Consider the following 12,667-nt stretch of genomic DNA (forward strand, 5'->3'; position numbering starts at 1 on the left):
TGTCTGTTCTTATTCTCCTTTGCTTTCTTCCTTCATGTCTACGTATTATTTCTCTTTTTATCTGTTTTTTGTTCTTCTCTTTTTTTATTTGTCTCTAAGATCTTTTATTTACTTGTCTCTCTCTCATCTCTTATTCTTCTCTTCCTTGGTATCTTTCATGTTTTATCTCTTCCCTCATTCGTCATCTCATTATCTCTATTGGTTCCCTATTCTACTTATCCTTATCATATATACATCTTTCTCTCATGCATTATCTCTCTCTCTCTCTCTCTCTCTCTCTCTCTCTCTCTCGGACCTACACCCGCTCTCTGACGTCACCGAGTTAAAAAAGAAGCTTCGATGGTCTCAACGAAGAGCCATCAGCCTAGCAACTGAAGATATGCTTGGGAAAAACCCCTCCCCCTTCCTTCAATCCAACCAATCGCGGACGGTGTGTGTGTGTGTGTGTGTGTGTGTGTGTGTGTGTGTGTGTGTGCTTGTGTGTGTACGTGATGGGATTGTAAGTGGGAGGGGCGAGGGAGGAGAGGGAAGGGCGAGGGAGGGGAGGGAGGGGAGAGAGGGGGTGAAAGAATACACACACACCTAAGTTTGAGGAGCCGATGGAAGGGAAGGAGGGAGGGGGGAGACAGAGAAAGGGGGAGGGGGTGGGTAGGAGAAGTTGAAGGAGGAGGAGGTGGGTATGAAATGCCCTCCTCTTGGGTCTTGGGTATATATAGCCCGCCTCTAGTCATCATACCACACACTCACCCGAAACTCAAACCAGCCAACATGAAGCTTGTGAGTATTTCTGCAGCCTTTACAGCTTCCCTCAGGGGACTGTCAGCCTTGTGTACCAACTGTCTGTTTTGATATTTGTCTTAACGCCATGAATCGTCTAGCCAAAAAAAAAAAAAGCAAAAAAATAACTTTGTTTTTTAATCTGGCAAAGCAATTGAGTTTGTGTTTTTTATGTGTATATAAATGTCATGAGAATATAAGTGAATGTGGGTTTTTTTTTTAGGAAACGTAAACCGGATATAGTTTTTTTTTAGTTTCTCCAAAAATCCGAGCTTCTGTAATTTTTATGGAAGAGTTTTTTCTTTTTTGTGCTTTATGTTAGTAACGAAACTACACCTGAGATTATGGTTCAGTGGCAGGTATGTGAGACCATGTAGGAGTTTCATTTATGTTTGGAGACGATAGAAATTTGGATACTCTCTCTCTCTCTCTCTCTCTCTCTCTCTCTCTCTCTCTCTCTCTCTCTCTCTCTCTCTCCTTTATGAGACTCGACTCCTTAGGACTCTTTATCCAAGTACCTCGACCTTATCTCTAACTCCTCTCCCTCTCTCTCTCTCTCTCTCTCTATAGGTCATCTTCGCCTGCCTCTTGGCCCTCGCCCTCGCCCGCCCTCAGGACCCCGCCCTGGCAGGAACAATCCGCAGCGAGAACATCAACGAGGGAACCGGCGCCTTCAAGTACGGCTTTGAGACCGACCAAGGCATCATCGTAGACGCTGAAGGCACCCCAGGCATTGAGGGCCAGAGCAACATCAATGGCGCCTTCAGGTAAGTCTTACACTATAACCAAGAGTTTTAAGGGTATACTCAAAGCAGGTGTTCGTCCCTCACTAGAGAATGTTTATTATTGTCATGAGTCTTAGTGTCATCCTGGCGCCACGTTTGACCTCAGTGGTGTAGTGTAAAGAGGAAGACAAGTGTTATGACATCTGCAGCTAGAGGGTGAATTTTTTTTACTTGTGAACCTCGGTCATGCATTCGAGAAAGGTTTTAAAGGGTTCGCTATTTATTAGTTTTCCTCACTTGGAGTTATGCGAATGCATCATAAGGTACATTTAGCTTCATCCGGATCCTTATAAACAACTCACCAAAGTTACAAATGTTAAATTATCATCTAACCAACTGCAGACATTAACAAAGTATTGAGGGTCGGTTAAACTTCAATGGTACGGAGAATAACAACGGTGAAAGTCTACAACAACAACACTAATGACAATGTTACCTTCACCCTCTTACAGCATCAGTATTTCTCCTTTTCTGTCATGACCTCCCGTCTCTGACCTCTCTTTATTGGCCTCTCTCTCTCTCTCTCTTCTCCTCTGGGTCCTTCTCCCTTTCGTTCACTCTACTGCCTCACCCACACAGTCTGTAATGACGAAAACGGTAAGGTACTGAAGGTCGATGGTGGAGGAGGAGGAGACAGGTAGGAGTGGCGAGGTGACGCACCTTCTCACTTGGCACCTCACCTGAGTCACCTGCGCTTCTCACTTACCTCATCTACCCCTCCCCCTACCGACTTCAACACCTCCCCTGTGTAACTACTCCCCCCCCCCCTACACACCTATCCTACGCACTTCACCTGTACAGCTCACTTATACACCTCACCTAAACAATTCACCTACACACCTCACAGAGTGTATTCACCAACACACCTCACCTAGATCCTCCACTTAAACAACTCACCTACACTTCTCCATTACGCATTCATTTTTTGTACCCATATTCCTCACCTTCACCTACGCTCTCCAACTCAGACATTTCATCTTATTCACCTTACCTGTGCTTCTCGTCTGCGTATACCTGTAATTAACGTCTCTCTCTCTCTCGCCTCCTTCACTACAGGTCCCCTCTTGGTGATGGCAGCTTTATAGAGGTAACATACATCGCTGATGAGAGAGGATACCGCCCACAGGTCACCGTGACCCGTTCTTAAGAAGCCAATCCAAGCCAGCGACACCTGACCACGACCACCACCACAACACCTGACCATTACTTCACTTGACCACAACCACCAAATAAAAATCTCCTCCTATCCATTATTAAACAAATCCTTCCTAAACAAACACACTATCCCTCGTCCCTCAAAATCTTTCATCCTTAAAAACAAAACAAAAAACTTAACAATGCTACACGCTCTAGTTTATCACAACAACAAAATACCCCCAAATTCTTTCCTTCCTCCTCATTATCACTCGTTGTTGTGACTCCCCTCTATCCATCTATCCCTTTCTTCTATCTAGTTGAACCTATCCTGCCCCACCTTGGCCCTTGTTAATATATCTGTATATAAACATCACACGTCCTGGCTGCTGCTTGAGGATTCGCCTGCATGATGGAACTTCAACAGGTTTCCATTACAGTTTGTTTCTCTGTAATAAATGCTCCCTGAAAATGAATCTCCTTGTGTTTGAGTTTCTCCCTTGAGCTGTGGTTTCAATAATCCCTGAAAAATCAACACCCTAAGTTTGTCTCTCTCCCTGTGTTTTTAATCTCCCTGAAAAATCAACACCCTAAGTTTGTGTCTCTCCCTGTGTTTTTAATTTCCCTAGAAACGCGGTTCAGCTTTGTCAATATAACACAAGGAAAACAAAAGGGATTAATATGCCCTTGTTTGTTTAAGTTGTGGATAATAAACAGCGAATTTGAATATGTAAAAGATTATTGTGACAAGGAAATGCAATACACATTTAATAATAATAATAATAATAATAATAATAATAATAATAATAATAATAATAATAATAATAATAATAATAATAATAATAATAATAATAATAATAATAATAATAATAATACTGACAATAATAGGAAGAAAAAAACATAGTAAGAATAAAAACAAACTTAATTTTGGTCTAGTTTTGGAAAACGCTGGAATATTTTTTTTTAACTCTGCAAGATTTTACGTTTGTGTCTGTGTCGAAAAAAAAACATGTCAACTCTTTCATGGATTTTGTTAAGTTAAATCCTGTTCTATTTTCTTAAGGATGTTTAGAGTAACATCCTTATAGTCTCAAGTCCTTATAGGTCCACGTCCAAGAAAGTTCCAGTCCTAATAGGTCACATTCCCTATAGATCCAATTCCTTTTAGACCCCAAGACCAAGTGGGTTAAAGTCCTAATAAGCAATAATTCACCTAACCTAACCTAACCAAACCCAAACTTAACCATTAGAACTGTGAATCCCAGTTCTTAATGGGTATCAATGCTAATGGGTCCGTCCCAATTCTCATAAGGTTGGGGATTATTGGGACTGGGGCCAATATAACCTTAATATCTGTATTTGGGAGTTTGTCATGGCTAAAGAGGAAGGAACCTAGATGGAAAATAGGGACTCGATGATGGTTTAAGGGGAGACTTGTACCTTGTATGTGTGTGTGGGGGGGGGGGGCGAGTGGAGTAGGAAGGGTCAGATCCTTGCATTCTTCTTGACAAAATAAAATGGGAATCCTTCAAATATATTCCAAATCATGAGAAACAAAAATTGAGAATTGATCAGTTACTGCTTCGTTTATGAGAAAGAAAATGGAAAACGTTAGGTTGAGACAGAAAATGGGTATATCTCAGTTCGTGACGTCTTCACAAATATCGACGACGTCATCTTCATCACCTCCCCCACATCCTTGTTTGGTTTATTCTTATCCCAGGACAAACGTGAAGAGGAATTTACACTTAATAAGGTAGAAGTTTTTTTTTTCCTAGGGTGACAGGTGAGATAAATCATAAGAAGAAAACAACAGTAAATATGAGAGGAGATATACTGTATACCTGTAATTAACCAGGAAGTACCAGGTTAATCATGTCGACAACGGTGTAGGTGAGACTACTTCTTTGTTCACCTGTAGCAAGCAACCTTGACCCTTGACCTCCTCACCTCCTCCCTCCTGCCTTCCACTACGGTCCCTCCACCACTCCTTACTGCCCCTCCTGCTTCACCCCAAACCCTCCATCCTCACCTCACCACCCCCGCCTCCTCCCTGACCCTGCACCCCTCCTCACCACCCCGTCCCCTCCTTGACCCCCCACCCCTCCTCACCACCCCTTCCCTCCTTGACCCTCCACCCCTCCTCACCCACCCCCTTGTCCTCCCCAGTCCCCCCACCCCTCCTCACCACCCCGCCCCTCCTTGACCCCCCCACCCCTCCTCACCACCCCTTGTCCTCACCCCTCACCTCCTACGTAAACGTCCTCTGACTCGCTGGTTCCTCCGTATCCTCATTGCGTCATGCATGAACGTATGCGGTCATCCATATATGTATACGAGAACTCATACGTACATGCAGGCGGGTGAAGGCAACACTGCTTATACACATAATAATGTATACGTGAAATACTCATGTAGCTGACGTACACACACACACACACACACACACTCATTCCCTCACCTCTTAATCCTTCACCTTTCACTCACTCACTCACTCACTCACTCACTCACTCGCACACTCGCACACTTATGGCTCTTTCGTCTTTACTTTTTAAGAGTCACTTGATAAATATGCATGTGTGTGTGTGTGTGTGTGTGTGTGTGTGTGTGTGTGTGTGTGTGTGTGTGTGTGTGTGCGTGTAATTATTTGACCTCAAAACACTGTCGTTACCTGAGTGTCTTACCTTGTTCAAGTCATAAGCCATCATCCTTCTGCCGATATTATGAGTAACGTAATTGACCTGAGTGACTGTTGTGGATGTGAGTGACGGAGGTGGTTGATAGTTTATGAGTAACGTGAGTATATAGGGTAAGTGTGAGTGACGGATTTTGAGAGATTATGAGAAACGTAGAGATGTGAGTGAATGTTATAGGTATGAGTGACAAAGATAGTTTAGACACCATGAGGTACGTTGAGTGACTGCTGTGAGTATGAGTGAAATGACTAACTTTCCCTGTCCCTCATTTAAGAATATATATATATATATACTAATTGACGTATATGTATGTATTATCTAAATATACATATATACTTCATATTCATAGATATTTTTGATGATATGTAAGATATACTTTTGACATTTATGAAAAAGGAAATGATGGAAAAACATAAAATATTTCTCTCATTCACTTGGTTTATCCACAACAGGTTTTATTAGGTTATTTAATTATGTATAGATGTATGTTATGTATACGTGTTTGAATATGTATTAGATAATGCTTTAGAGGTTGACGTTGATAAACTTTGACTTATATTAAGCCTTTGGTCTTTTATTGTAGAAAGTATAAGGAGAATAAATTATGTAGAATATCATATTATTATTTTTAGTCTCTCTCTCTCTCTCTCTCTCTCTCTCTCTCTCTCTCTCTCTCTCTCTCTCTCTCTCTCTGTTTTCCTATTATTCGCTCTCTCTCTATTTCTCTTACGCTTCCACTGTCTTTTTTCTTTCCCTTTATCAATCTTTTTTTTATCTATCTGTTCTCATTCCTTTCACTCTTTTTCCCCTCTCTTCTAACCTAACCTAACCAAACCTAACCAAACCAAACCAAACCTAACCAAACATAACCAAACCTAACCAAACCTAACCTAACCTAACCAAACCTAACCAAACCTAACCTAACCAAACCTAACCTAACCTAACCAAACCTAACCAAACCAAACCTAACCAAACATAACCAAACCAAATTTAACCTCACCTGAGATGTTTACATATTACCCAACACCTTCCTCATCACGACCAATGAGAACCGGTCATACACACAGACACACACCGAGATAAACATACAAACACACATGACTCCTTATATGTGCCTGCATACATGACTCCTTATATGTGCTTGCATACATGACTCCTTATATGTGCCTGAAGACCTTGGTAGTAAAGTATTATTAGTTATGACAATACGTTTATTAAGGTAACAGATTCGTAAACATTTATTGATTTAGAAGGAAATAATTCAGGTATAGATACAGGTATATATTAAGAGTACAGGTTCATTATGAGTACAGGTTCATTTAGAGTACAGGTTCATTAAGAGTACAGGTTCATTAAGAGTACAGGTTCATTAAGAGTACAGGTTCATTATGAGTACAGGTTCATTTAGAGTACAGGTTCATTAAGAGTACAGGTTCATTAAGAGTACAGGTTCATTAAGAGTACAGGTTCATTAAGAGTACAGGTTCATTATGAGTACAGGTTCATTAAGAGTACAGGTTCATTAAGAGTACAGGTTCATTATGAGTACAGGTTCATTAAGAGTACAGGTTCATTTACAGTATATAGGTATGTTGTAAGTACAGGTATATACAAGTACAGGTTTAGATATAAGTGCAGGTACAGATACAGGTACAGGTACAGATACAGGTACAGGTACAGATACACGTACAGGTACAGATACAGGTACAGGTACAGATACAGGTACAGGTACAGATACAGGTACAGGTACAGATACAGGTACAGGTACAGATACAGGTACAGGTACAGATACAAGTACAGGTACAGATACAGGTACAGGTACAGATACAGGTACAGGTACAGATACAAGTACAGGTACAGATACAGGTACAGGTACAGATACAGGTACAGGTACAGATACAGGTACAGGTACAGATACAAGTACAGGTACAGATACAGGTACAGGTACAGATACAGGTACAGGTACAGATACAGATACAGGTACAGATACAGGTACCGATACAGGTACAAATACAGGTACATATACAGGTACAGATACAGGTACAGATACAGGTGCATATACAGATACAGGTACAGATACAGGTACAGATACAGGTACATGTACAAGTACAGATACAGATACTGGTACAGGTACAGATACTGGTACAGATACAGGTACAGGTACAGATACAGGTACAAATACAGGTACAGATACAGGTACAGTTACTGGTACAGATACAGGTACAGATACAGGTACAGGTTCAGAAACAGGTACAGGTACAGATACTTGTACAAATACAGATACAGGTACAGATACAGGTACAGGTACACATACAGGTACAGATACAGTTACATATACAGGTACAGATACAGGTACAGATACAGGTACAGATACAGATACTGGTACAGATACTGGTACAGGTACAGATACATATACAGATAAAGGTACAGATACAGGTACAGATACAGGTACCGATAACGGTACAAATACAGGTACATATACAGGTACAGATACAGGTACAGATACAGGTGCAGATATAGATACAGGTACAGATACAGGTACAAATACAGGTACTGATACAGGTACAGATACAGATACTGGTACATATACAAGTTATATAAATTGAAGAAAGAGAAAGAGTTTGGGAAAGAAAAAAGATAGAGAGAGATAGAGACAGAGATAGAGTTAGAGACAGAAATATAGACAGAAATGAAGAGGAGGAGAAAGAATGAAAGAGCAAGGCAGACAGACAGGAGGAAGAGAGGAGGAGGAGGTGTGGTGGAGAAGGAGAAGGAAGAGGAGAAGGAAGAGGAGGAGGAGGAGGAAGGAGGAGGTGGTGGAGGTGGTGGAGAAGGAAGAGAAGGAGGAGGAGGTGGTGGAGAAGGAGGAGAAGGAAGAGGAGGAGGAGGAGGTGGTGGAGAAGGAGGAGAAGGAAGAGGAGAAGGAAGAGGAGGAGGAGGAGAAGGAGGAGAAGGAAGAGGAGGAGGAGGAGGAGGAGGAGGAGGTGGTGGAGGAGGAGGAGGGTGGAGAAGGAGGAGAAGGAAGAGGAGAAGGAAGAGGAGGAGGAGGAGGAGGTGGTGGAGGTGGTGGAGAAGGAGGAGAAGGAAGGAGGAAGGAAGAGGAGGAGGAGGAGGAGGTGGTGGAGAAGGAGGAGAAGGAAGAGAAGGAAGAGAAGGAGGCAATGTACAAGGTGAAGCAGCCACTAAACAAGAGAGAAAGTACATTAGTTGTGTCACGGGGATGACCACTTTTATTTAGTTGAGTCACCCTTTCCTGACACCCTCTCTTCTTCCCTCATAACTTATACCCTGGCCTGATTCTTTAAGTCACCCTTCCCGACACCCTCTGGCCCCTTCCCTTATACTCTGACCTAATACATTTAGTCACCCTTCCCTGACACCTTCTGCCCCCTCCTCCTTCTATAACTTGATTCACCCTTGACCCCCCCTCGATCCGCCCCTGACCCTCCCTTCCCCTGATCCGCCCCCTGACCCTAACCCTCGCCCTCCGGCCCCTCATCTCCCGACCACACACACCCATACTTGATATAGGTTGATGTAAGAAACGTATTAATTATTATATTCAACTGGTTGCGACTAAGTGACTGAGTGACTCAAAATTTTAGCTATGATAAACCTATGGGTAACAGAGGTTATTGATCACGAACAAAATTATCCTTTTTTGCTCTTTAAGATGATGTGTTTTCAAAAATAAATAAATAAATATAATAATAATATAATATCCCCTGAGCCATCGATATACCAGCGTTTGTCTATGTTCCGCACACAGAAGTAAGGTCAGAAAACTGTTTTATCGAATTTTATGAAACTTGGTGATAACACTCTGTGGGAACCCTCAAGTGACTGTAGTTACTTCTTGTCAGACCTGGTAAACTAAAATTAGAACAATAACAAAATAACGTCAATGTGGTAATGGTCATTCTCAGTTGTCAATGAAGATATCCAGCCCCGTTTACGAGTGTGTCGGGTATAAAGAGGCCATATACACAAACTTCACTGGTGTAATAAAACTTTATGTATAGCATTAACAAGAATAATATATACACCTAAAATAATTTCTTCATAATCCATTTTACCAGGCTTAACAAGTAAGTCAGGTCGACCTACTGCCATAGTCTTGCCGTATTACAGTTCGTCATATAAATGCGAAAATTTTCCTCTCGTTGTGACAATATTAATACCAGTATTAGTTTTAGTATTACCACTAATATTATATGGATAAATCTTATTATATTTATTTCAACTAGATCGTCAAAATTATATTTTATGAACTGTTGAATTACGACTTTCTAAACATGTTAAATTTGTACCCATAATTCTCCTATAAGATATTTAATATTTATTAGAACAAAGATCTATGACATCTGATCGATTTCTTTCACCCATCTATTTATATTTATTGTATTAATATTACTTTTTCATATACTACAACGGAACACAAACCTGTGATGATAAAATAAGCAAAATGTTGAAGAATTTAGCGAGGCAACGAATGTTCCCTGAGTGTTGACCGTCAGCCATCAGTCACCAGCCAGTGTCGGCCAGACGACGTTAATTTTACCGTCACCCACATAACCTTGAACTGATTCCCTCATCTACTTGGTAAAACATTACTAGGATAATGGCGCTACAAACACCTTATATAAAACCTTTGGTCTGGAAAGGTGAGAAAGTTTAAAGTGTTATGCCAAGATCGACAACTGTGATGTAAACAAACTTTTCTCAGACGTATTTTACGAATATTGGTAAAAATATTGGTTCCACAGGTCTTCGTTGGTTCCACAGGTCTTCGTTGGTTCCACAGGTCTTCGTTGGTTCCACAGGTCTTCGTTGGTTCCACAGGTCCTCGTTGGTTCCACAGGTCCTCGTTGGTTCCACAGGTCCTCGTTGGTTCCACAGGTCCTCGCTTGGTTCCACAGGTCCTCGTTGGTTCCACAGGTCCCTGTTGGTTCCACAGGTTCGTTGGTTCCACAGGTCTTCGTTGGTTCCACAGGTCCTCGTTGGTTCCACAGGTCTTCGTTGGTTCCACAGGTCCTCGTTGGTTCCACAGGCCCTCGTTGGTTCCACAGGTCTCGTTGGTTCCACAGGTCCTCGATGGTTCCACAGGTCCTCGATGGTTCCACAGGTCTTCGTTGGTTCCACAGGTCTTCGTTGGTTCCACAGGTCCTTGTTGGTTCCACAGGCCCTCGTTGGTTCCACAGGTCCTCGTTGGTTCCACAGGTCCTCGTTGGTTCCAGAGGTCCTCGTTGGTTCCACAGGCCCTCGTTGGTTCCACAGGTCCTCGTTGGTTCCACAGGTCCTTGATGGTTCCACAGGTCCTCGATGGTTCCACAGGTTCGTTGGTTCCACAGGTCTTCGTTGGTCTCACAGGTCCTTGTTGGTTCCACAGGTCCTCGTTGGTTCCACAGGTCCTCGTTGGTTCCACAGGTCCTCGTTGGTTCCAGAGGTCCCGTTGGTTCCACAGGCCCTCGTTGGTTCCACAGGTCCTCGTTGGTTCCAAAGGTCCTTGTTGGTTCCACAGGTCCTCGTTGGTTCCACAGGTCCTCGTTGGTTCCACAGGTCCTCGTTGGTTCCACAGGTCCTCGTTGGTTCCACAGGTCTTCGTTGGTTCCACAGGTCCTCGTTGGTTCCACAGGTCCTCGTTGGTTCCACAGGTCCTCGGATGGTTCCACAGGCCCTCGTTGGTTCCACAGGTCCTCGATGGTTCCATAGGTACTTTTCGGCTCCACAAAAACTCAGAAAATCCCACCATCAGGAAGACCTTGACTCCCGTCTTTCGTTTACGCGGGTCTGGTCCATAATTCATTATGTCATCGCTTTTGGACATTTTCCCCGTGAGATCATCGATGTGTGTAGGACTTCCTGCCTCAGAATATTCACGTCTAGAAAAGAAGTCTCACATTTTCTTAATAATTTACACGGATTACTTGATAGTCCTGGATGGCCTCCCTCTACATCATTGTGAACCTGTGCCTCAACCAAACACAACCTGCAACCAAGGTAAATATTTACTTAAACGTTTTGATAAACTTTTCTGGGATGTTGTAAATTATAAGACTCCATCATGTCGTATCACAATAACATATCAGTGATTGTTTCTTCCAGTGTCTCCTGTCAGTGGCATGATGGAAGCTATGGCGGGTATGGTGCTTATGGTGGCCATGGTGGATATTGTTGTTATGGTGTATGTGGTAAGTGTGAGTATTAAATGCGACGTTTGACTATAGTCCCATCTTGTCAGGGTTTTTGAAGGTTTATCAACTTGTTTGAAATGTGTGTTGTTTTACCTCACAGGTGGGTACGGAGGACACACCTACGTCACCAGTATGGGCTCCACCTACGTCATCAGTATGGGCTCCACCTACGTCATCAGTATGGGCTCAGGTAAACCAACATTATCACTGATGCTTACTCGTTGTGTTAGGAAATTTATGACTATATCTTGACCAAGTTCAAAACCTGATCTCTCTTTCAAACACTTAAGTATATTTAAGAAGCAACAAATATCCCAAGTCGAATATCCTGAAAATCAGTTCCCAGATTATGTTACTTTAATATTAATCAGCCTAATGTTCATTTTATGGGTTTTTCAGGTAACTACGCAGGTAAGGCGCCAGAGGTACTAAATAATGGTGCTTAGTGAAATGCCTTGCACTAATCATGGTGCCGTGATGATATTAATGCTTTAAATGTCATTAATCATGGTAGTGTGATGCCCTAATTGCTTAAAGTTACAGTATTACGGCGTGACGTCACTAATTCATATCTTCGCTGACAAAAATAAATGTCATCTCTATCACCACTGACACCACTACACTCCTGACACCACTACACTCCTGACACCATCGGCGTTGACACCAGCACTTTTTAGACCACCACCGCTTACACTACCACCGCTGTCACTAACATCACCGACACCACTATTGCTGTCACCATTACCACCACTACCGCTGACACCACTGTAGGCCATCACCGCCATTAATCACAGTGAGAGTGTTGTTAATGGCCCTTAATGGTAAAAATAACTTCATTACCAGAGTCTCGAGGCCAAACACTGGCAACAGAGACCCCAACCTAACAGACCCCACACACTAACAGACCCCAACCTAACAGACCCCACCACTAACAGACCCCACCACTAACAGACCCCACACACTAACAGACCCCACCATTAACAGACCCCAACCTAACCTATCCTAATTAATCTAACCTAACCAAATTAACCTAATATAAACTAATTTACCTTATACCTACTCTAACTTAACCTAACGTAAT

At 42.4% G+C, this 12,667-nt stretch overlaps 1 protein-coding gene across 1 annotated transcript; it reads left to right on the forward strand.

Moving 5' to 3' along the window:
• Window positions 1–676: 676 nt before the first annotated feature.
• Window positions 677–3,172, forward strand: LOC121879174 (cuticle protein AMP4-like). The gene is made up of 3 exons (XM_042385771.1): window positions 677–777; window positions 1,348–1,544; window positions 2,619–3,172. Exons 1-3 carry the CDS (start codon window positions 685–687, stop codon window positions 2,707–2,709), a joined length of 381 nt encoding a protein of 126 aa, XP_042241705.1. The 5' UTR covers window positions 677–684; the 3' UTR covers window positions 2,710–3,172.
• Window positions 3,173–12,667: the final 9,495 nt, after the last annotated feature.

The sequence above is a fragment of the Homarus americanus genome, unplaced genomic scaffold (assembly GCF_018991925.1).
Source record: "Homarus americanus isolate GMGI-L3 unplaced genomic scaffold, GMGI_Hamer_2.0 scaffold18453, whole genome shotgun sequence".
Classification (NCBI taxonomy): Eukaryota; Metazoa; Arthropoda; class Malacostraca; order Decapoda; family Nephropidae; genus Homarus; species Homarus americanus.

Excerpts from the sequence above, each read along its gene's own strand:
- LOC121879174 (XM_042385771.1), top strand. The coding sequence starts at position 685 with ATGCCCTCCTCTTGGGTCTTGGGTATATATAGCCCGCCTCTAGTCATC. Across the intron at positions 778-1,347 it reads AACCAGCCAACATGAAGCTT|GTCATCTTCGCCTGCCTCTT; the intron begins GTGAGTATTTCT and ends CTCTCTCTATAG. Across the intron at positions 1,545-2,618 it reads AACATCAATGGCGCCTTCAG|GTCCCCTCTTGGTGATGGCA; the intron begins GTAAGTCTTACA and ends CCTTCACTACAG.